The following is a 24,707-nucleotide window of genomic DNA, read 5'->3' on the forward strand; positions in this document are numbered from 1 at the left end:
GCAGGCTTGATGCCCAGTTGTGCCTGGAAAATATTTGAACATTGAGGCCAGGAAAAAGTGCTCAGTTTAATACGTTAATGCACCAGTTGTGGTCATGTGGCTCGGGGGGATGTGCTAGAATGGCGGATGGTTTGAAGGCTGCGCTGATTTCTTTGAAGGAGGCAAAAAGTTTTTCTTCTCTTGCGATCACAACAACACTACTCGTTTTCGAAGTACATTGAATGTTCTTTTCATTTCAGCGCATTTCCTGCTGAGGATTGCTGTTATTGTTTCTCGTTTGAAGAAAAAAACTCTCCACTACATATATTTGCGCTTTTGTCGCTCATTAAGGGCTCATTACAGTGACAACTACGCTTCTTATTATGGTTAACTGGGAGAACTCTAGACGCGTAGTTTTTGCTGAGGAACAGCGAAAGGAAACATTCCGCTGAAGCAAATACTTTACTTTTCCTACCCAATAGGGAAGCCTCGATCGCACAAATAAGCCGTGTTAAAAAAAAAAAACGGCGTCAAATTAAAGGAACCACCGCCAAGCAACCAGGTTAGTACTTCTTTATTTCACTGTGGTTCCGTCTTTTCGCCTATTGCGTTCAGCTCTTGTTATCTTCTGCATGCTCTTCGGTCTCAACGGTATTGTACGCGTCGGCGTTCCTCCTTTCCGCCTTCTTTTTCTTCGATAACCTGCCAGAGGAAAAAATAAATGTACAAAAAGAAAACACATTCCGCTAGGATACAAGTATCACGAAAAAAAAACTGACTGAGAGCGGCGGCGCACCCTAAAAAATCTCTTTCTGGGCGAAACAAAGCTCATAGCACGCCTAAAAACTCACTGTAAAAGGAGATCAGTTTTTAGTTCAAAACAAAAAAGTCCAATAGGGTCGGCCAAAATATTCTGGAGAATTGTTGCAAAGAAGCATAGATGCGCGGGAGTATGCTTCTAGAAATCAAGCTGCTTGAGCTTCATTACATGCCAAAACTGGCCGCCGCGGTGGCTCAGTGCTTATGGTGCTCAGCTGCTGACCCAAAAGACGCGGGTTCGAGCCCGGCCGCGGTCGCTGAATTTCTTTGGGGGAGAAATGCTAGAGGCCCGTGTACTGTGCGATGGCAGTGCACGCTAAGGAACCCCAGGTGCTGGAAATTTCCGGAGCCCTCCACTACGGCGTCTCTCATAGCCTTAGTCGCTTTGGGACGGTAAACCCTATAAACCAACCAACCAACATGCCAAAACTTACTTCAGAGCAGAGTACAGCTCGCCTTCTTCTAGCGTGTCGGGAAGAGGACTGCCAAATGTTTCCGGAAGCAGCATCATGGCCAGTGTTATGACGAACAGCATTGCGGCGTACAATATGAGCACGGTCTGCTCACCCCAAGTTATCATCTGAAAAACAGAAAATTTCAGGGATGCTCGAGGCACTTTCACATATTCTACACGGTACACTGCATAAATCGAAAAAGGTTTAGGTACTTCCAACCGCAGTGGAAATCGGTCCGCATGATATGAAAGAATTCAGTCGGTTTCAAATGATCATTTTATTTTTTTTATTTTAGGTTTTACGTTTGCACTGTACGGCGCGTTTGCAAACGCTAGTGATGCTACTTTGGTCAAGCGAACAGACCGCATTGTGAGAACCGCCGTTGAGTTGAAACAGTGCTGATGTTCTACTAGACGGCCAGCTTACGCAGACGAGAAGCGTAATTCGAAAGTCAAATGCAGTTGTTGCGTAAGTGCCGGTAACCATGAAATGGGTGTAAGGGCACTTGGTTCCCCCATGAGAGCGCCGTGCAATGCAATTTTTGCTTGTGCATTTGGATGATATTAAACTAATTGACGAAGTTTAAAACCTTTTCGCCTGTCCATTCGAATGCGTTCGCCATGCACTGAGATTTCTTGATTTAAACTCATAGTTTTTCAGCGCAACGGCACACGGCCAAAGAAAAGAAGCAGAAAGAGAACAAGGACGAACACAGCGCTGACTGTCAACTGTTGACAGTCAGCGTAAAACAGGAATACAGGCCGGTGGAACACACCGCATTTCACAAAGGCCAACAACTCGAAGCTTATTCTTATGTGCTCGTCAGTAGCTACGTGTTCGAGGTCGCAAGCTGTTTCTGCAGCGCGTTGTTAAATTTAAGCTTTGCTGAGTGTTGATAGAACACCTTAAATCCCTAAAGCGCCCTTCTGCACTACATACAGCATGCCCATAAACGGAATCATGCATGTAATATCAGTTATTTGCGCAATTATTTTTTTTTTCCGGGCTGTTTCGTCCACTCTGGTCCGGAAGCAGTTGTTATCCTAACGCTTGCAGGCTACCTTTTTGTGTTGACGAATACGTGCAGGTTAGTTTTGCTTGGCTGATTAAGTACAGCTATGTCCCTGCGTGAAAGTACTGTATATTTTGTTATTTTAGTCATGCGTGTTAGGCTGTGCCTAAGTTAAAATGTCTTTTTATGCAGAAATGAATGCCTTTTAAATATTTCATTTCCTGAGGATACTCAGTCCATCACTCAGTTTTTAGCCGTTTTTGACTACCTTCTTTCAAAATTTTTGTGCGCTAAAAATCAGGGAAGACACTCTGGCGAACGCTTATTGCTGCTTATGCGAGAAGGATGAATAAAAATTTTGGCGTATTTGTCCTTGGTTACTTACTACAACGCAGGATCCTGATCAGTATAAATAGGACGAAGGTGTCGTACACTTTCTACTACGGTGCCCATTTAGACAAGTTTCTTCTTCTTCCTGAATAAAAATTAAAAAAATCACTGGGCGCACTGAAGGAACTTAAGTGCGAGTCAAGGAAGACTTTTCATTATTGTTTGAACTCTATCCTAATTCTATTTCAATTTCATTACAACCCGATTCTTATTCTATTACAATTACATTCTGAGTCCACAAGAATCCTATTCTATTCCTTTGCAGCATTTGTAGTTGTAAGTTCCACTATTCGCTATTACTAGTCAACATTGCGTATTTTCGCGCTTTTATTGACACCACACTGTTTCGACTAATTGCGAGTTTTGTAGCACGGCCACCTTTTCGGTGACGCTGGGTTTTGCCGTTGATGATACATCTAGCACTTTCACATTAACATTTCAGTTCCAAGTGGAAGACATGATGATAAGGGGGACGGTTGTGGCTATTGGACGCGTGCATGTTTAGGAAATATTCACGCTGTCTAGTGCTGCACATCTGTTTTCGACAGAGCAGCGCACTTTTATTGGTGAAATGTTTAGGGGAATCCCCCAAGGTGGAGTAAATTTGTAATAAGGGAGTAATTACTCATTGGCATCCACCCAAGCGCAGCCATACGGCTTGGGTGGGTGCCAATGAGTAATTGCTCCCTTATTACAAATTTACTCCACCTTGGGGAATTCTCCTAAACATTTGACCAACACTGTTCCCACTTCGATTTATTGATCAATTCGCTCTCGCCCTACCATAAGCTTGCCGTCCCGGTTAGCTCAGTTGGTAGGGCGACTGCTCCGGTGTAGCGGTGGTCCGGGGTTCGAACCCAGGACCAGGACGAATTTTTCTTTAACTACGAAGTTTCTGAGAAAGCTGTATAGCTTTCCTTTGGAACGCACTTTTATGTTGTTTCTTATTGCTAGCGGAGAACGGCGACACATTTGGATCGTTTTATACCCGACTCCGGTTTAGGGTGGTTGGTACTTAAGCCAGGCATCACGAACAGTGATTGTTTCCTTCTTGTGACAGGTTAGCAACGGATTATTCCAATTCAGACTGAATAATGGTCACATGATAATTACGAAAACGTTGATCCAAGGCTCAATGGCCGCTCCCAGACGGCCCACGGTGGTGCAAAGCCCAAACCCTCCGCTTCGGGCCACTGTAGGGAACATTTCATTGATGAAGATGAACTCAGTAGTGTAGCCCAGGGTGTACGTGAACCATCCAGCCATTCGGATGGTCGTACGAACGGCCAGGTATTCTGCAAACGGGGATATTTATACAGTATTTACATCACCTCTTTTCAAGAACAACTGCATGTATATAGACTATTTATATGAAAAAAGTCGCACAGCATTAATAAAGCTCATGTGTTATCGCAATATTGTGCGGAGGGTAATAGACAAAATATGCAGACAGCAGAATGCGCTGTAAGCACGGAACTGAAGAGGAAAGACAGAGTCGCACTGGGTACAATATAAGGTGTTGTTTTCATAGAATAAAGAATGATGTATTCGAAAGCAGGCACACAAAACGAAAGCAAAAATGCCTCAGACTAGAGAACGGCCATGTTCTGAATTGCAAACAAAATGAAATTGTCTGTCAGTCGCTGGCAAAGAAGCGTAATATTTTTATGTCTGAAGTTTCATTTTGAAGTTTTTGTGCCCTCTGTTCTGTATTTCAAATTACCTGGGGCTTAAATATCTGAAAATCATTGTAAAATCTTTGTAAAAGAGGCCAAAACTCTGCTTTTCCTTCAATTTGATCACGAAAAGACATGAAAACGCGCACGTCCTTAGAAAGTCGTTCTATCTCTGCCTCTGCAAAACATAAAAGCTTTGATACAAAGATGTCTACGATATATCTGCTCATGCGAAAACTTATTACATGCGGCGGTAATCTGTTCTGTAAGAAGTTTTTTTTTTAGTATCGGCAATCAGCGCGTTTCAGTTGAAGCTCAACAAACCTTTGGGCGTAAAGGCTGTAATGAGCAGAGTGACGCTGAAGAATCCGTAGCTAGAGATCATGATAGGCATTCGCTTGAGGTACTTGGTTGTCAGGAGCGACACAGTGTAGCCAAAGAACTCCAGGGTAGCGGCGATGGCAAAGTTCATATACGGGTTGCCTCCGAGGGTAGTGGCCGTTCTCGCATAACCGTAGTATACTATGTACGAAAGAAAACTGAAATCGACAAAACTGTAATTAATTTCTGTCCGGCATACGTTCCCAACGTCGAAGCCGTAAAGCAATAATAACTCGGCTCAATTATTTTGCCTTATAGCTGTAAATGCCTCCTCAAAGAAAGAACAAACAGATTGGTAGCTGATATAGAAAACAATAATTATAAATATGGAGGTTCACATAGGCCCCCAAGCGACAAAATTCAGATTTTAAAAAGTTAACTTCACTTACCAGCACATGATTAGTACAATAGTGTTTCTTCGTAGATATTTAGTCTTGAATAATCCGAACACCGAGATGTTCCCCCTATGAGACTCCAACGCCTGCAAATAAAGCAATAAATATATTTTAGTTTTCTGGTACGTTCCTTCTTTCCCTTTGTCTGCCTATTACAGGCTTGTGAGAAGCGGGTACACTTGAATAATTTTAGTTAGTTTCTTAGCGTTATTTTCCACTTTAAATGTGCGATTCTTTACTGTTTCTTGCATTGTTTTATGTCTGATCAGTAATATTTAGTAGGAGGGGAGACCACGTTAGCGAAATAACAATAAAAAAATTACAGAAAATTCTTAACTTATAACATGGGGACCAATATCAAATCCATTTCTGACAGCGTTGAGTACTCTCTGAAAACAAAACGTGTATGAGGCGTTTGTGAGGGTAGGCTTTGAGCAATACCGGGTGTTTTTTTCAGAAGATCCTAAATTTTTAAAGAACGGTAAATTCCTTTAGATTTATTTTAACCCTGGGGCTATACTGAGCGCTACGGCGGACGCCAGGTAAGAGGCAAACTACTTTAATTAGTTCGCTGATTAACTGAATGCGTTAATTAACTTTTATAATCTTTATTTTAGGCGATATGTTGTCTTAGCAGAATTGGAGATCGTCTTCCAAACAGTGCAGCCAAAAAAAATTTTCATAAAAAAATTTTTTGCGCGCGTTACGAAGCGAGAATAAGTCACCCTAGTAGGCAGCTTCACACTGTAACACAGCGTCTGTGAGCGCCTGTGACGTAGCTGGCTCCGCCCTGCGTTTTGTCAGTGCGTTTTTGTTCCAACGCGGCATTCCGTGAGGCCGCGGAGCGAAGCGAAACAATCAGCGATAGCGCAGGCCGCCCGTCCGGGCTTCAGGTGATATCAGCCGTGTGACGCAAAGCGCAGGGCGGAGCCAACTACGTCAGAGTTGCTCACCGCCGCTGAGTTGCGGTGTGAAGATGCCTACCAGGGTGACTTTTTCGCGCCTCGTAACGTGCGTGAAAAATTTTTATTTAAAATTGTTTTTTCTCGGTTGGACTCTTTGGAGGACGATCTCCAATTCTGCGAATACAACATAACCCCTAAAATAAAAATTAATTAGAAAAGTTTGTTGCTGCTGTACCCAGGCGAGGACAAGACCCAGTCAGGAGGTTTAGCACCTGCTTTTGTCTTGCCTCGTGGGCAATACCTGCATGTTGCCCGAAGGAGAAATAAAAAAAACATATTTAGTTAATCAGCGAACTAATTAAAGCAGTTTTCCTCTTGCCTGGCGCCCGCCGTAGCCTCCAGCATAGCCCCAGTGCTAAAATAAATCTAAAGCTATTTACCCTTTTTCAAAAATTTTGCTCCTAAAAAAAAAACACCCGGTATAGTGACACTTTTACCTTCTGTCTGAGCCGACATCTTGAGTTTTTATGCCTGTTGCTAACCTTATATGACGTCATTTCAATAGACACAAATATTTTTCAAACATATCACCGTTCTGAATGCCCTGTTCTCACTTCCACAATCTGCACGATGTTTTGAATAGGCGATTATTCCCCCAGCTATGCGGCGCTCTTTGGAGGAGATTTTAAAAATTATCATTGAAACAAAAAACAATGAAAGCGTTAAGTAATAGATTCATGGAAGAATTAGTAGTCCAGAATCGTTATTTGTTAGTGAAGAGACGTTAAATCGAGGGGTATGCTTTTCTTGCCCGTTTAAGGACGTTAGAGGTCACTGCGGCACCCTCATTGGAGTAATGCGTAAGCATGAGTTTTCAAACTTCGCGCCACGCTTCGTTTTCAAATTTGGCGTCACGTGTTTGCTCCGCCCACACTTCCGGTCACGTGTTGCCAAATTTCCGGCGTTTTCAAATTTGGAGCCACTTTTCCTCCAACCGTGCCCACTTGATAGACATTTTTGGTTCTAATTAATTAAGTAATTAAGCCACATCAGGCCCACGATTTCGTGTGCGAGATTTCTTGGTGCTCTATCCGATGTTAGCAATCTTTTTCTCAAAACTCACTCATTCGGAAGTAATCGCGCGGACGAGCTCGTGATGACACGAAACCACCTACTGTTGAAGATTCTTAGCTCTAATTAATTAACTAATTAACCCACCTGAGCCAACCGATTTCCCGTACGAGATTTTTTGATGCTCTGTTTGATGGCACTTTTCCTTTTCTCATAAACCCACTCATTCGGACGTAATCGTGCGGACAACCTCGTGATGGCACGAAACCTGCCACTTTTTGACATTTTTGACTCTAATTAATTAACTAATTAACCAACCTGAGCCCGCCGATTTCACAATGATGTTGTTTTTGATGGTACCAGCCGTTCTCGCATAAATCGTTCTGACTTAACCTTGCGGATAAGCTCCGCAAACATACTGATATACTGCTTACGCGTTAATTACGCATTAATAACTAGTTAGTAAATAAATAAGTTTTTTATTTAGGGCAAAATTTACAAAAAATTCTGTCCTGGGTGAGTAGGCTAAAGGCGATTTCCCACCTGACGAGGCCATCCCACCCTTGACAGCAGAGGCATCTATTTACAGGGTTTGAAAACACGTGTAAAAAGTGCATCAAACAGATCGTAACAGTGAAATTATAGACAATGCATTTAAACCAAGTATGTACAGCATATTTGTAAGAGACTAAAAGATACAATAGGTTGAAATGCAAACAAACAAAATGTCACCTTATGTACACCAGAAATAAAATAAATCAGACAAAATAAGAAATAGCGTAATTGCATTTACACATTTGAAATAATATTCGCATTTGTAAAAAAATACAGGATACATATGATGCATGGAAATTCCACCTACACCTCCATAAGGTACATAAGTTTCATTGTTTTCTTGAGTTTGTGTTGTGACGGATTCGCCGATACTGTTTCAGAGATGGCAGGATATATATTCAGAAGTGTTGGAATTGGTGTGCACAACCTGTGGTCTCCATAGTTCGTACGTGATCTGGGTATTTGCACTGTATCTTGTCTAAGTTCATAGGGGGTAGATTTGTTACAGTATTCAGCTTCGAGTGTTGACCTGTCCGACTTATACTGGCGCATTATTTCGAGGGACATTTTATATTTCATTAGCTTACTACTTAGCTTAGCTTACTAGCGGCCATATCTGGAATACATTTACTTTACTGTCCCCTCTGGATGATGCAGGTGAAAAAAATCACCGTATATCGCATTCAAGAAAACATCATATTACTTGAATTCCCACCAGGTTACGTAAATAGAAGATGGGCCTCTAATAGAAAGACCGCTTAATGCGTCAATTTTTAACTTATAGGTGGGTTCAGGGCGCAATCGGAAATACGTAGACAAAAGTACAAGGAAAAAAGATGTGCGGTAAAAAAACAAGAAGGTCGAGAGGCGAGGCACACACTACAGGAGTTTGCTACGCGTCTTCGGAGTTTGTCGAGTTTCTGCTCGTTACGGTTATTTTCTGCGCTACATAACATACGTCATTGATTACATTATATGGTATGTATGCGCACTTAGACATGGACAGAGCATGCAAGTTTAAATCTGGCAACAGCACCCAACATTTCATGCGACGCCTGCACTTCCAAGAGCAGTTTATTTGTTCCCTAATATGGCGTTGAGTACACGCTGACCTGGCACATTTTATTCAGAAGCCTTGCTTGACTAGCAACGAAATCGTAACCTCAACAACCGCAAATGACATTAGCATAAATCTTGTGGGGAGAAAATGGAGTTAACGCGAGGGCTCTATTCACCACATGTCATGAAGTGTAAAGATGGAGGAAACAAGAACAGTTGTTGCCATTAATGTTGTCAGACAAGAGGCACGTAATAGACAACTGCGGCTATCGAGTATTTGCAAACACACTACGAACTATTGTAGAGCTGGTAACCGAATGAGTTGTTCCCACTTGAAACTCTACTGGTTAACTTCGATGTGTTTGTGTTTTGACAGTGTGCTTGTTTCAGATACTGTCCACGTGTATGGCAAGGCGATCATTTCATTGGATGCTAGTGTTATATCTATACAGCTGTCTGTGTACGGTGTCGAGTACGTTGGAGGGGATTCGAATCGTTTAAAATTAACAGGCCTGAGGACATAGCGAAATTTAATAATTCCCCACTCCTGATATCACAAATCTGTGGTCCCCAGGCTGTATGCATGGCGTTAAAATCGCGCCCCAGCACGTCCGACATGCCCTCTCTGAGGATGAGTGCTTGTCGAATGTCATCAATTGTTTGGGTTATGGGAGTGTGCGGTGGTGCGTACGCTGATATGGGGTGGCAAGATGGGGTGGCCGTTGAACAGATGATGGCTACTACCCGGTTGGTAACCAGAATGGGAAACATGTCCTAATGTTGTTGTCGTGCGAGGATCGCCGATCGGGGACGCGACGAGGCGGCGAACAAGGTCCACTCTGGCGGAATTCCTGGCATGATGTCTGCGCGTGTGTAGGGGTCTGAAATCAGAGCGAAATGAAAGTCTCCCTCCCTCATTCCTTCTACTACTGCCGGGGTTGCATTCCTGCAGTGATCGAGGTTTGTATGAATGAAGGAAAATGTCAAAATAGGCATTGTAGTTGTTTTCTGTGAGGGATGAAAGTGTTTACGGTCGGGGCAGGATTGGCGCGTGCATAAAAAAGGGTAGTGTGGAGGAGAACAAAACTGAAGAAGTGGTAAATGTTAGACTGTGGAGATGGAGGGAGGGAATAGGGTAATGTAGCGAAGTGATGTTAATAAAAGTAAAAAACCAGGAACCGTGTCGCGCCCAGCGCTTTTGTAATGGGGAAGTGTAACAGTGAAGTGTACATGTTTTCAAGAGCGGAGGAACCGTGCTTTTGCTTTGAAATAAGAGGAGAGACCGTATAAATAGAAGGGTTGCAAAAAGAAGGGAGTGTGAAAAGGAGAAGAGCTGAAAGAGGCACATGGTCTGACCATGTCTCTCGGGAAAAAAGAAAAGAAGTGAATCGGGATGCAGAGACTGGTGTGAAATTATACGGTCAGCGAAAGGCGATACAAGGGGATGAAATGCTGGAAATGAAGATTGCCGGCGCCGTAAGTGGAGAGCAAGGCGCCGGGCAAATTGGGTGCGTAGAAAGAAGAGCACGCTCCTCCGCCCCTGCACACGGCACAAGCCACAGCAGTAGCGCCGCCAGAGGCAGCACACGCCGTTACAACGTGTGCACCAGCGCAGTTCGTGCATATCGCCCTTACTGCATCCGAGGCGAGGCGGCAGTTTCGGCGGGAGTGGCCGTACTGCGCACAAAATGTGCAAAAGGGTCGTGCTGTTTTGCTTCAAACCTATGCTCAAAAGCATACTGCGAAGGTTTACACTTCTTAGACCATCCCAAACAGGAGCAAATCTGAAAGACAGAGTGCATACTTACATTCTGTTTCGCTTTCGTCAAAGTTTCAACCTCTTTTTCGACATCTCGCACTTGCCTCCTGTTGAAACGAGCAATCTTGCGGATAGATTCACACGCTTCTGCTTGCTTTCCCATGGTGACAAGCCATCTGGGCGACTCGTAAAGCCACCTGCACCATGACGCCGGAGTGTTTGCGTACATTTTTAATGCAACAAAGACCAATAAATAAATGAAAAATGAAATGAAAAATGAAATGAACACACGTACTATTTTCCTTTTGCCGCGTGATGTACCTAGATGTCTGCAGCAACTACTGTTCTGCAAGATTTGTTTGGGAAACGTTATATGGAGCTTCTGCTACAATAGTTGTGCTTTTCTCATTGGAGCTCAAGTCATTAAAGACTAAAGAGGCATATGGAGTAATCGCATCCCGGTAACTCTAGGAAACTCAATTTTATGGAATTGTAGGCAAGCTGCTTGGTCTTAATGCTCGTAAAAACATTCCACAGTGTTTATTTCTCACTTTATAGATGTTAACGTTACTTTAATTGTGATGCTTCAGATGCGTCTAATGCTTGTTCTTGTACTGGTAGGGGCTCTCCACATTGTCGGCCATTGTCGTGTCGTTAGCGCCTGGTCCTTTTTGTAACACTAACAATTTATGCATAAAAATACAAAAATGCATTACTTAAAAGTGAGGCATCAAAATTAAGATACAACTAAGCAATACATTTGAGCATACTAAAGCCAATTGCCGGTCTCGATTATGTTTTCTTTTTTATGGCTATAAGAAAGTTTATCATTGTTTTTGCCACTTTGCAAGATAATTTTTAATACAACTGCGGGCAGAATGGGTTTAATAACAGATAATTCATGGGCGTACTAGGAGAAACTGAGTGGGCGGCATAGCCAACGTCCTTCGCGCGTCTTCAGCCTCGTTTTCCTCTAAAGCGGTTGATATGTGGAGCATACCAATTGCCCCAGTGGCAGACGAAGTTAGTCCTGGGGTCATTCAGGATGGCTGACGGTGGGAGCGTTCGATACGAGCCACATGGGCTACTTGGATCTTGGGAGAGCGGCGACTGTTTGCGGTCACTTCGGCAGTGACGCAGCTGACATCACTCGATTGACTCAGACTGACGAAAGGGCCGGAATACCTGAATAAAAACTGGTACGAACGGCCCTTATGCTACGGCGTTCAAAGCCAGATAAAATCTTCTGGAGCGTATGTAGCCAGAACATGACACTCAGCATTGAGAAGACAAAGTGCGTAAGCGGGCCAGTCGACGAGCTTCTTCAGTGAGAGATAGCAACTGCCAGGTGGAAAGGTCTTCATTAAGCATGAAAAATACGGCATCCTTTAAAGAGCTGGATATCCTGAAGCAGATCAGGTAGAAGTGAGAATAGTAGATGGAAGTGCTTCGTGGTGTTGTATACGTAGGTCACGAATGGCAACAGTGCGTCTAAGTTCCGGTGAGCTAATGCAATACGCATGGACAGCATTGTGGTGAGGGTTTGGTTTGTGCGTTCTGCAGTGCCATTGGTCTGTCGGTGGCAAGGCATGGAGTGGCAGTATTCAGAGCCGCAAAAGCCGGAGCCGCTCTTCTCCGACGTCAGCAGTACACTGCGTTCCACGGTCGCTGATATAAGATGGGGAGCCCCATGAGAAGGATAGTAGAGTGCTGCAGAAAAGACGAGACATTACTTGCCTCCGCTGATATAAGCGCTGCAGTTTCCATGCAACTGGTCAAATAGTCGACACAGACTTAACCTTCTAGCGTCCATCTGAAGGCATATGAAAGGGACAAAGCAGGTCGACGCCAACTTTTCCAAAGGCGACGATGGTGGCTTGACCGGCTATAGAAGGCTGACTGGAGGAGCGGATATTGGAGACATTGTCAATCATCAGAGATTGCGACGTACTGCTCAGTTTTCTTACGCAGATTCGGCCAATAGAAACACTGGCAAACTCTGTGCAGTGTACCGAAAACCAAAGGTGGCTCGACGGGATGGCGTTGTTCATTGCGTTCAGCACATCATTTTGGAGGCTTTGTGGAACAACCTAAAGCATAGAGGCATCATCAACCGAGTAGTTCTTGCCCAGGATCCTGTTTTGAACGATGAGCGGCGTAGACCGTGCTCCTGTGTGGGCCGCAGGAATGAAAAGCTGCAAGGTGAGGTCATTTTTTGCTCTCGCCGAAAGGCCTCTCTATATGAGCAGTATGGACAGCGAAACCGAACACCTCTCAGAGTCTTCCTCCCTGCTAGATGCAGGTGGAAACGAATGGCGCGGCCAGCAATCGGCATCAAGGGGTCGGCGACCACTATTGTAAGCGTTAGAAAAGTCATATTTCTTCAGGCGCAGAGCCCTACGTGCCAGACGGCCAGACGGATTGCGCAGAACTATGCGCCAGCATAGGGAGTGAGATCGGTCACGATCGTCAACGGACGACCATACAGGTACGGGCGGAACTTGTGGACAGCAAAGACAATAGCTAAGCATTCCAGTTCAGTTGCAGCGAAGTTGCTCTAGGAAAACGTTAATGAGGAAATGGCATACGCATTAACGAGCTCGGCACCAATATGAACCTGGACAAGCCCCACCTGAGGGCCGTCACCACTGGGATCAGTGGGGATCTCTGTGACAGCTGTATGATCAAATTAGTGCAAAAGAAGTGCCGAGGTCAGAGCAAATTTCAGCTGGTTGTAAAAGGAATCACACTGCGGTGTCTACACAAACTGCGAGTCCTTGTGCAGAACAGAAGTGAGAGAGTTTTCAAGGGAACCTGAAAAAAACTTGGTGGAGATATAATAATAGTCTGAGGAAACTTCAAAACCAGTTTAGGGTTTTTGGCTTTGCGAAATATCGAACTACAGCAAGCTTCTGCGGATATGGACGGATTCTGTCCTTATCCGCAAAGCATTCATGATCGAGAGTTTGCTTCTCTCTTCTTCTGCAAGTGGAACTACTTGAAATTTTGAAGAGTCCAGCCTGGCTGACGCAGTTGAAAACGATATTAAGGTTTCATTGTGTTCTTGAAAGGTGTTGCCAAACATAACCACGCCTTTCAAATACTCCAATCCACGGAGGACCGTATCCGTGAGATGATCGGAAATCACAGGCTCATTATACAAGCCGAACGACATCACCTTGAATTTGAAGAAGCAGTCAGGAATCATGAAAGTTGTCTTCTTGGAATTTGATTGATGTATCTTTATTTACTAATACCGAGCTTGTGGGTCAACGGACGAGCATTATGACACCGAATGAAGACAGTCGACAGCGTCGTGAATGCATGGCAATGGTTACCCGCCCTTTTTCGGTACCGCACTGAAGCGGCAATAACCAGCGGAAAAAATATATAAATTCTCTTTCTTCTTCACTAGTGTTACGGGTTCGGGCGACGGGCTGCAATACTCCTGAATGACTCCTTTCTGCAGCATCTCTTGGGCCTGACCATGAATGATTTTGCGCTCGGGTACAGAGACTCGATAAGATTTCCGACGAAGGAGACTGGCATTCTCCGTGTTAGATCCGGTCAGGATAATGCCGAACATGCGGTCATGAAGCGTTAGAACGCCCTGTAATGTGTGGGCACGTGTCTCGGTAGAGAGCAGCGACTTATTAATCATCTATTGCAACTCAGTGGAATAGTGCGGAAAATAGAATGCGGTTCGGAGATAATCAGAAACTGACGAGACAGTGTCGGTAACATAGTCGTCAAAATCTCGCGAGTTTAAATCCCGATGGCAGACGCACTGGTTGTGCATAAAGGTTGAGGGCTCACACGTGGGTGCAACCGTCCACTACCTCAATGACAGCATGTGGGACAATACGTTTTGCTTCAGCACACTGAGTATGTCCCGTTCAACTATGATGTAGCGAAGCCCCAACCGAATTACGGAAGATAGCACGGAGAAGAAAGCTGCTACCTGAGGTGGCAGGAGCGAGCAAATACTAGCAAACAACTTGAGCCAGCAAAGGCAAGCCATTGCGACTTTGGGGTGGATCTAAGACTAACGCAGCCAGCGTGTGTCGTCGCACATATATTTCGCCGGTTCGAATGTCTAGTCTAGTCCCACGCACGCTAAGAAGCCAATTCCCAGGATTGCGTCATGAGTAGCACGTTGTAATACAATAAATTCTGTCCAAAAACATTCTCCACTTAGTGTGTCAGAGGCATAGCAAAGGCTAACTGGGACTTAAAGTTTAACCCCCACCCCCACTCCACAAAAATGACAATCGACGATGCGGGAACGAAATTGTCATCACAGACACAGCGGTACCAGTGTCGACCAATGCTACGGTTCTAAAATTGCTCAACCACGCAGGCACTTTGTTCTTCAGAAAGAATCATTTTGGCACTGTGGACATTGTGGTGTGACAAAGTCAGCGGATTTACTGAGAGGCAGCGCTCGCGACACAGCGGCACAACGGCACAACGGAGGCTGAGAGAAAGCTGTGCCTTCTTTGATAGACACGAACGTGCACTAGTTTTCACCTCATCTTTAAAACTCTTAATTCAAAGTAATTTATAATGCGGCTTCGAGAAGAAGAAATTTGGACCATCGTCATGCTTTCGTAGGCATTACTTAGAAAGCCCTGTTATCCCCATGCGCCTTCTCTCAATTAAGTAGATGCATCATCAAAAAAAAAAAACTGCTTGCAAAATGAACGCTTACTTGAACCTGAGCAGTTTAGACACCACTATCACCTCGACGTCGTGATACTGAGCTAACCTCAGGAACACACGCTTTTCCTGTTGCATTTTCTCACTCCAACTTCTACTGCGGCGTATAGAGTGGTCCCATTCCTCCGTGTTGCGCACTCCTCATGTAACGCCGCAGTATCCACGGTAGAGTGGGTCAATGACTTTGGTGTGGGTGCTAATCTTTATGGGTGAATGACGGGATTACGTCCGCACTGAAACTATGTAGGTGATGCCTGAAAGCGTTACGCAAAGGCACGTTCTGACGTCAATCTGCTACTGCTAGACGACCATAAAAAGGCTACATAAGAGGAAAAGATTGCTCGGTGAACAGTAGTAAGCGGTATAAACCAAGCAACACGCTTAAATTCTTTGAGAACATAACTGAAACATGTCCGGTAAAGTCAATGAAATAATCTATGAGTACTGTGCGACTCAGGTCCGTGAACTGAGCAGTTTCCGGAAACTCAATGTTTTCTGCACTAACCGCTTGAAGACACAGCCGCGAAAATGAGCTAGTATTTCGGATATTTGCTCTATAGCAGGGAATGCAATCCAGTATTCGTAATCTTTCATTGTCCACTTGGTTTAGTTCATTTTGCACAAAGGCAAAGTAGGTGCCTGCTTAAAAGCCATGTCGAGTTTTGCGCAAGAATTCTCGCAAGGACGTTTTCATTGTTTTTGCTGGCATTTTGGTTCCCCAGCTCGTTTATCAGCGTACACTATTTCGCTCTATTTAACAATCGTCAGTGCATATTTTGCCAAATTGAAATTCTTTGTGGAATTGGCCGTATTGTAAAGGAGCGGCTCTCTGTGAATTTTGGCTACATATATTGTTGGATAAACGCTCGTTATTAGCTGAACAGACCTAGAGCACATAGATGTAGTGTGAAACTCCTTTCTTGTCACAGCAAGAAAATAGCCGCTATATGAACAAATTTGGTGCTTTCTCCCTCCTACATTAATTACTTTTTCCCTCCTTAAACATCTCGAGCTGCTTTTAGCGACGAAAAATAAGTAGTAGAATACTGAAGCTGGATATATTTACGGTAGTACGAGGAGGATTGGTGCTGCGAAGCATGCTTGAACGATGATGAGTGTTCTCCAATCCTGGGCGAGCCAAACGATGCCCGGTAAAAGAAGAACACCGACTATCCAGCCGTACCCGTAGCAGACATTAAGGGCAATCCTGAACTTTGGTCCGATCGTTTCTGCAACTACATAAAGAGAATAACAAAAACAAAATCAGTATCATTATACAGTTGAGCCCACTTATAACGAACTTGATCGTCACGCGGCATTGGTTCGTTGTATCCAAAGTTCGTAGTAAGTGGACAACCTATAATACGGGCAAAAAGAGCAAGCGAGACGAAAGTTAACTTTATTTTTGAAAAAAATCTGTGATGCATGTCTGCTTCTTCAAAGCTGATCGCATCACTGCCGTTTCTAATTTTTCCAGCACGGTAATATGTTCATCGCCAAGGCGCCTCTGCTGCACACGAGTTCCTTAAGCGACGCGATGTAACCGATCGCGGTTGAAGCGTTCACAGCAACCGGCGGTAGAGCAGCATCCTCGGCGAAGTCTTTAGCCTTGGAGAGCATCAGCGGTCCACTGACCGGAACTTTGCGAGACCGGGCGTCAGCGAACCACTTCAGCAGTGCGTCCTCAACGTCCGCGTAGGTCGCCTTCCGAAGGCGCTTTCTAGTCGTCGGGTCGGCATTCACGGTAGCACCAAGAATCTTTTCCTTCCCCTTAGCAATGGTTGAAATGGTCGATTTCGACTGTCCGTACTTCTTGACCAGTTCGAAGTTTTTTGCACCTTGAGCAAGTTCATTAACAATGGCCATCTTCGTTGCGATGTCGACAGCTTTCCTTTGAGCACCTGAAGAGGTCGGCGTACAGTCCTCCATCGCACCAGGCGCAAGTCAAGCCCTTGGGCTCGCGCATTGAGGCAGCCTTCAACTCCCCAATCTGGGGAAGGCACGGATGCGGCAACGATGTCAACGCAGTGCCATCGCACAGAAAGAATCGACGGCGCAGTGCCCTCAGCGCGGGGTGGCAACAGAGCAACAAATCACGTGGATGCATCAGAGCGACGCGGGCGGCGCCACTTTCTCTTTCGTCGCCGCGCGCGCGCGATTTTTCGTTTTCATTTTTCAACGCGCGCTTTTTCTTTTTTTACTTTATTTTACCCGCAAAGGAGCGCCGGGGGACGCTTTGTGCGCTCTGTGTTCGCGTCGTGTCAAGGGAACACAAAGTGCGCGAAATTCGGCCGCCGCGGGTTCGCAGTCGAGCGAAACCGCGCCAAACACCGCCGGCTCGGTCAATTACGGGGGCCCGACAGCTTCGTGTTCGCTCTAACCGAGTGTTGAGGCCACAACAGTTCGTTCTATGTGAGACACTGTGCCATTGCCCCAATATATATTTTGACGGTAGCACCACCCTCGTTCGTACTAAGCGAGCGTTCGTTATATCTGCGGCTGTTATAAGTGGGCTCGACTGTATACGGATTTTCTCTCCCATCTATGGCCAACGAATGCTGTAATTAAGTAATAACGACTACTATTTTTTGCTTAACGTGAAATTCCTAGGAGGTCGCCTTTAGGAGAACATCAATGCCCCATGAAGAAGCTTGAGAACCCATCAAAATTCAAGAAGCATAGCTTGTTGGGCCAGTTGGTGCATGGTAAGTGGACAACCAGCAGAAAGGACGCGTTCCCAAGCAGGAGATGTACACCGGAGAACGCTGGGTGGTTGTCCTGTGTACACCTCCTCTTTGTGAACGCGTCCTCTCCCCTTTATTTCCACTTACTATCAAAATTCGTGTCTGAAAAATTTGCTCACCATTGTTTTATAAATCTTCCTTTCAAGAAAATGACCTGCATTCAAGTGCCCATGCCAACAATAGATATTATTGAAGTTTAAAAGCGAAGACTGTGTGTCATTGTCAATAAAATCTTCTTATGTAAAGCGTGCCTGCCTTAGTGCCATAACTCTTGTGCCGCTACCGGGGTGGAGCTAGGTTAAGTAAAGGCCTTTGAGCATGTGCAGTTCTTTGTGTGGCAGTAGCTTGTCAAGAACTTGAACTGGGTCCGCGCATCAGACCACCTCTCTTATTGTTGCAATTCCTTCACAAACGCACAACTGAAACACGATGCTAGCGCGTTTTGCTTTAAAATACCTAACATATAAAATGGATCACTAAGTGTGCTTACGCAAGCTGAAGCACGCCACCTGAAGTCCTGAGATGGCGAATGCAACTCCTACTCTGGCTGTTAGAAATAGGTTAAGACTGCTGCTGAAAGTCATTGCGGTGGAAGACGCGCAGAGAAGAATGCTGCTTCCAACAGCTACAATCCTTCTTCCAAACCTGGAAAGAGAGTAATAGGCATCCATTTTTCGTTCGGTGACAAAAACAACGACTGCACGAAATTCAGCATTTGAGAGTTTTGAATCCTTTTCGATATTAAGTACGAAAATTCGAGGTATATAAATGCAGTTTCTAGAACTCGTTGCTCTAAGCAATATTGTGTGTCCCGCTAAAGCATATTTACTACGCGTAGCTCTTACAGAACACGCGCACTAAACTTCTTATTGACGTTATATGAGTCAAGTAATAAAGAAAAAAATACTAATTCTGCTGCTCATGAGCTTGGGATTATAAATTCTGAGGAGTCGCGATTCGGACGTACGGGAAAGATTATCGTTTTGCATGCTGGGTACAGCTCCACGTAAAAAAATACTGCTTGGTTTTAAAACCAGAATTTCTGTAGAAACAATGCACGTACCTGTCTGAAATATTTCCAATGACAAGTATTCCCAGCATCAAGCATGCCATGTAAGTGCTTTGTATTAGAGACCTCTTCCACGTGTTTCCACAAACCAGGTTCCACTGGAAGTTGAAGAAAAGCATTACTTATGTCTTCCCTGCAAGACTATTCTACATCCTTTTCCTTAAACCTAGTGTGGGTTAAATGGGGCCTAATTTTCTCTTCCCTTTTCTAAAAAATATGTGAAACTAAGCCAAATGTGGCTTACTTTACGCACGTTTTCCTGGCTACTTCATTGCGTGGTTAGTTGAGTACTGTCAAAATTTTAGGTTACGGTTCCATATGTATGCAAATAGGCTCAAACATGCTTATTCTAACTGTCTCTTGGAGAATGCGTCTCAAGAAAGAGACCGGAAAGCTTTGTTTGTTTCACATATTTTTGTGACACTTCTACTTCCAGGATGAGTGAAGGTTTGCTTCGTTTTACTGAGGCGTATTTAATGGCTGTGTCATGTTGAAACGAAGAAAACAAAGTGCATATTCAGCTGATATCCTAAGCACAAAAAGGTTCCAGTGCCCCATGAATTTTATTGGAGCTCAAAGCGAGTTTTATAGGGCTCGGATGCCACATGTAAAAAAAAACAAAAACCAACAAAGGTTATATTGAACCGAAAAAGAAGGCTTTCCTACACGAACATTGACAACACCACGTACCCAACAATTCTGGAGAACAAAAAAAAAGAGTTTTGAGAGGGAAACCGCTGATGAATGTGACGTCGTCATGCAGTGTAAGATTTCACTATGACAATCAACATGACAGCTGATCACCTGTCGGCAGTCTCTCGTTCTGTTTTCTATTAACCATCTTTCTACCTTCAAAAGCATTCCCCATTTGTTTCCTACCGCAGTCTTAATGGTTGGAGGCGTATGATGGAAACACTTTAAGGGGAAGATTTTGCTGCATATCTGAAGAATGGACCATCGCATTCAGTACTTACAAAAGACTATCAAACAAGTTTCTGATTTTCAAAATTTTTGTACGAGAACGTTGGACTTGAATTGCTAATAAGAGGAGCCTGCTGAAGCAAAATTTTCAGTCTTAACTTGGCACCTTGCTTTTATTACAATAATTTAATGCAGTCTCAAGGAGTGCTCCTTAAGCCATTTAAGGCCTTTATGCTCGTGGCGTGCACGACTAAGAGCGAACCACTAGCTGCACCGTTCACGTGCCCTTTTTTAAACGGGCTCCTGCCATAACAATGGCGGTACTCTGTGGCATTATACACATTACAGATACAGCTTTCTTTTCTTCCTTTTATGCCTTTCGTGAGGAGAGATAGAGCGGCAGAAAAAAGTTTGGTGATATAGCCAGTATCAAACATGAAACAAAGGATCGCAAGAAAAAGAGGTACGAGAGGGAGGTGGTATGTAGTAAAGACATTAGGTAAAAACATTCCAGCTGAAAATTCATAATACATCTCGCAAGTACGGTGTCCTCTGAAATCGAAACTGTGTTTTGTGTGCCCTCAGGCCTGCCGTTTACTGCGACCACCATCCAATGATTTTCCTCCCCTCCAGAGGATGGGGATCATTGTGCTATCGTCTATGCTACAGACGAACGCTTAGTAATTTCCTCATTAGTTTGGGGGCCTTTGCACGTTGGTACATGCTTTAAAAGCTCGAAATAAGCGGAACAACAGCAACAAAACGATTGTCTACTACACTTCACTGAAACTGCGTAACTTTCCCCTTCACACTCGGTTTAGTTTTGTTTTGTTTAACGTACATCTCCACGAAGGTGCATTCACCCTCTGAGCCAACGAAGCGAATAGCTTTAGTAGAGCTGCAAGCTTAACTAGTTTGTGGATGGTCATCTTGGAAATGGGCAAACTGCGCTAGAAAACATGAGGGAAGTAGAAGTATACGGGATGCCGGCGGACTCATAACTGAAGTTTAGTGGATGAAAGGTGACATATCTACTGTGAACGAAAATCACGTGCTCCAGGCTTTAAATTCGCTGCCGTCGCCACTGCGCGTCCAGATTGAAGTTTACATGTTAGAGAAAAGTGCTATTGCTAGTCCTATTTCAATCCTTCTCCGGGACACGTACACACAAACGTATCATATTTAAAAGAGCAGCAAGCAATACTCCCACCCCATTACGTTCTGCAATGGTCTTCAAATTCTGTGCCACCTCATGCTGGTAAGAAATCACAAAATTATTTCGGACAGACAGGGCGGTCTGTTAATGTTCATTTAAAGGAAGATTTTAACAATAACTTCTGATCGGACTTTCCACATTCCGAAATATTGCAGGATCTGTGAAAAAGAAAGGCAATTAAGGCGTGCCTTCGCCTTTGAGATAAGACTAACATTTTATCCACGCATAAGGACCCTTGTACACTAGAGTTGTTCAAGGACTGTACTTTAAAAAAAAAAACACGTGTATGTGTTAGCGATCCTTGCGTTGCACTTGGTGATTGTGAAGTTCGCTTTCTGGACGCCAGGTTGCCACGGCAGCGAACTGATAGCCTTGAACACGTGATTTTTGTTCACTCTACGTTTGTCACCTTTCATCCTGTAAAATTCTGTTGCGAAGCTGTGCGCATCCTGTCCAGCTCTGCTTCTCTTTGCCGGGCTTGTTTTTTAGCGCAGTTAACCCATTTCCAAGATATGCGCACCTGTAAGACATATGCACCTCAAGATATGAGAAATGCGCACCTCATCTGTGGCAGTGTGTCCAAAGATGTGCTCGTCGTAAGTCCACGACTCGCAGCTCTTGATCGAAGTGTTGTAGGGCACCAACTCTCCGCTGGTCGCGTTGTGCAGCACGTCGTACATGGAGCACTGGCTGTGCGATTGAGACTCACTGTCGTACGGGATGAACCGTTCCTTCCACTCGACCTCAGTGATGTTCTTTAGCAAGTCCGCGGTCAGGGCATGTGACGATGACGGTCGGGAGCACCAGTGCTCGTTGTCAGTGACGAGGAACACGTAGGCGAGGTTGTTGAGGCCAGTAAGTATGCCACGGTATGTTACATACGCCACGAAGCACGCTTGCCAGGGGCCGAAATGGCCGATGAGATCTACGACCTCCGTCATCTCGCCGTGCCCTGAAAGCGCATTGGTAGGTAAGGGCTCTTGCCACAACTCTCCTGAAACTAACTTGAAATCGCTTCGATTATCCTAATAACTGTCTTGCATTCGAAGGATAATATTGGCGTTTTTTATAAAAATCACGAACCACGTGGTTGATTGTAAAATGTGAACTTTGATGCCATGTAGCCTGTGCCCCTCATTAGGAAGCTTGGTTGATGGTTGGTTTATGGGGTTTAACGTCCCAAAGCTTAACGTCCCAAAGCGACTAAGGCTATGGAGACGCCGTAGGGCAGGGCTCCGGAAATGTCGACCACCTGAGGTTCTTTAACGTGCACTGACATCGGAGAGTACACGGGTCTCTAGAATTTCTCCTCCAACGAAATTCAACCGCCGCGGCCGGGATCGAACCAGCGTCTTTCGGGTCAGCAGCCGAACACCATAACCACTGAGCCACCGCGGCGGCCATTAGGAAGCTTGTAGCAATGATGTAAAAGTCCACCTTATTCGTGTCAGGGTTGAAAAGTCTCGTACTTACGAACAAAACTTTTGTATGTTCCTTGAGCATAAACAAAAAGCGTGCAAGCCTTAATTCAACTAGGCCTAACCTCTCATGACCGGATATAACAACACAACTATCAGCTCCATATACACTTAGGTCCCTTTACGAGTCAGTTACATGTAAATACTTTACTTTTCTCCTCGCTTGCTTCTGTCTTTCTGTCTTTTTTTTATTCCTAGTAAAGAAACAACGTTTCCGGAAGTGTACTCGAGCAACGTATGAGCAACATCGAATCTGCTAGACATCAAGCATCATATAATCATCATAATCAACACTGATTCCTTGGATAAAACCCAGAGGAAAAGTCAACAAAATTTGCACATTTTGAAGTGAATCTTGAAGCTGAACAGCGAGAGCATTCTTTTTGCAACGCTTTAAATTGGGGTAGCGAAATAATTTGCGCCATTATCACGTGACTAGCTCTTTGTCTACAGTACCCAACTTATCACCGCGTGAAACTTCACTTGGATTATTTCGTTTTGAGGACTTGAAAAAGTTAACTAGCGATTATTCTGGCCCATTTTATCGCTTACACCACGATTTGTAAAGGACATGTTTGGATTCCAGTGCTTTCATTATCTACGGGGTCAGTTGAAACACTTCTCAATTTTTACAGACAGTGGGAAATACGCGTTGGCATGGAAAGTCCGTGCTGTCTTTAATCATCACCAGCCGAAATCCACTTTCAGTACTTGTATTGTTGCCTAGTATTTTAGTACCGCACTCAGCACCCAGAGCGAGAAGCCAATAAACCTAACATTTCTATTCCTTACAGAGGAACATTCACCAGATCTTTGTCTACATCCTTTCATATCCGGTACCATCAGAAATTGCATTTTCAAGTTAAGGTTCTGGTGGATACCTTTTGTAAATCAGTGGAATACGGCAACATATATGCCCGTTGGACTGCAAGAACTTTTACGATCAGCCCAAGGTAGGTCTTAATAAATGAAGGGAGAATACAGACAGAAGGGAGCATGACGTAGAACTGAAACAGCTGCTCCTGGTTCTCCAAAGCATAGTAAATTTCCTTAAACTACGGATTTGAGGAAGCTGCGAAGCATCCTAGGGGCCTACTTTGGGAGTGCTACTGATTGCATCTTACGGACGGAAGTGTATTCTGTTTTCAGTTCTTGCTTTAAGAGCCGAGAGCTGTTATTAAATGGAACCTCAAGAAGCAAACAAGGTTGTCTCAAGAAGGTGCCGCTACCCATATCATTTGCGTAGTTGCGATAGCCAGCTTCGGCTAAGCGGTCATGACATATCCCGACACTGATTGTTTTGTTGCAATAGCCTTTGCAGCTAGATAGTTTCAGAGCTGTGTAAAGGATAAATTCCTTACTCTGTCTCTAGGAACGAGAAAATAAATGTTAAAACGACCACTAATTAAGGAATGCACGCAGAGGATTGAGACTCACCTCGCACCTCGCTGGTCTTGGATGCGCCAATGTCTCCTTCACAGGCGGCATCCGCATCAAGCAGGTGATAACGTTGGTGCCGTAAAATGCCTAGATTACTTTACAACAGCCCTCTTCTCCTATCTCCTGCACCTGTTCTCTTATGTCTGTGACCCCACCACCATGAACCTGCCTAATTGTTGTGGGGAGCCCATCACATTCGTGAAGCTGTAGAGGAGTGTCACTGATACGTTACGGCTTAGAGCCTCTGCTTCCGGTGCTGAATGAGTTACAGGTGGAGTCTGATTGCACCTCTAACTACCAACAATCTCAGCCTATCGACCTCTCTTGAAGACTAAAAAGTAAGCATCCGATCAGATTTATAAGAGCCAAGATGAGGAGATGTATGAAAAATAGAAAATTGCGAAGCAGAGGGGGAGTAATTTTCAGTAGACAACCAAGTCGAGTTATAGGTTATCGCAACTAAAATACTAACGAGAAAGGAAACTTTATGAGGACTTCTGATTTGTACAACTTGTAACCAAGGGAATGTAATCGAGTTTGCGTGGCTACCAAGAGGAATGAAACATGTTTTCTGAAACAAGGAGTGAGCTCGGGAGATGATGCGATGCTTATTCGGACACACGAGCCATGGCCGACGCAGCTATTTTTTCATTAATTAATTAAA

General features: G+C 44.4%; 1 protein-coding gene across 1 annotated transcript; it reads right to left on the reverse strand.

Annotated features, from left to right (window-relative positions):
- Positions 1-535: 535 nt before the first annotated feature.
- Positions 536-24,139, reverse strand: LOC149328281 (organic cation transporter protein-like). Its single transcript, XM_089560169.1, has 11 exons — positions 24,041-24,139; positions 21,686-22,077; positions 18,983-19,086; positions 18,410-18,564; positions 16,242-16,410; positions 10,506-10,653; positions 5,102-5,193; positions 4,656-4,870; positions 3,769-3,950; positions 1,233-1,378; positions 536-681 (listed from the first exon to the last, which is right to left on the reverse strand). The coding sequence occupies exons 2-11, from the start codon at positions 22,064-22,066 to the stop codon at positions 591-593; spliced, it is 1,683 nt and encodes a 560-aa protein (XP_089416295.1). The 5' UTR covers positions 22,067-22,077; positions 24,041-24,139; the 3' UTR covers positions 536-590.
- Between the last annotated feature and the right edge of the window lie 568 nt (positions 24,140-24,707).

This window comes from Amblyomma mixtum, chromosome 9 (assembly GCF_055824585.1).
Source record: "Amblyomma mixtum isolate Tamu chromosome 9, ASM5582458v1, whole genome shotgun sequence".
NCBI classification, from domain to species: Eukaryota; Metazoa; Arthropoda; class Arachnida; order Ixodida; family Ixodidae; genus Amblyomma; species Amblyomma mixtum.

Bases quoted from the DNA above. Each gene is read 5' to 3' on its own strand.
- LOC149328281 (XM_089560169.1), bottom strand. From the start codon at position 22,066: ATGACGGAGGTCGTAGATCTCATCGGCCATTTCGGCCCCTGGCAAGCG. The intron at 16,411-18,409 runs GTAAGCACACTT...CTCTTTATGTAG, and splicing joins GGTGGCGTGCTTCAGCTTGC to TTGCAGAAACGATCGGACCA. The intron at 1,379-3,768 runs GTAATTATCATG...TCTGTTTTTCAG, and splicing joins AGCCTTGGATCAACGTTTTC to ATGATAACTTGGGGTGAGCA.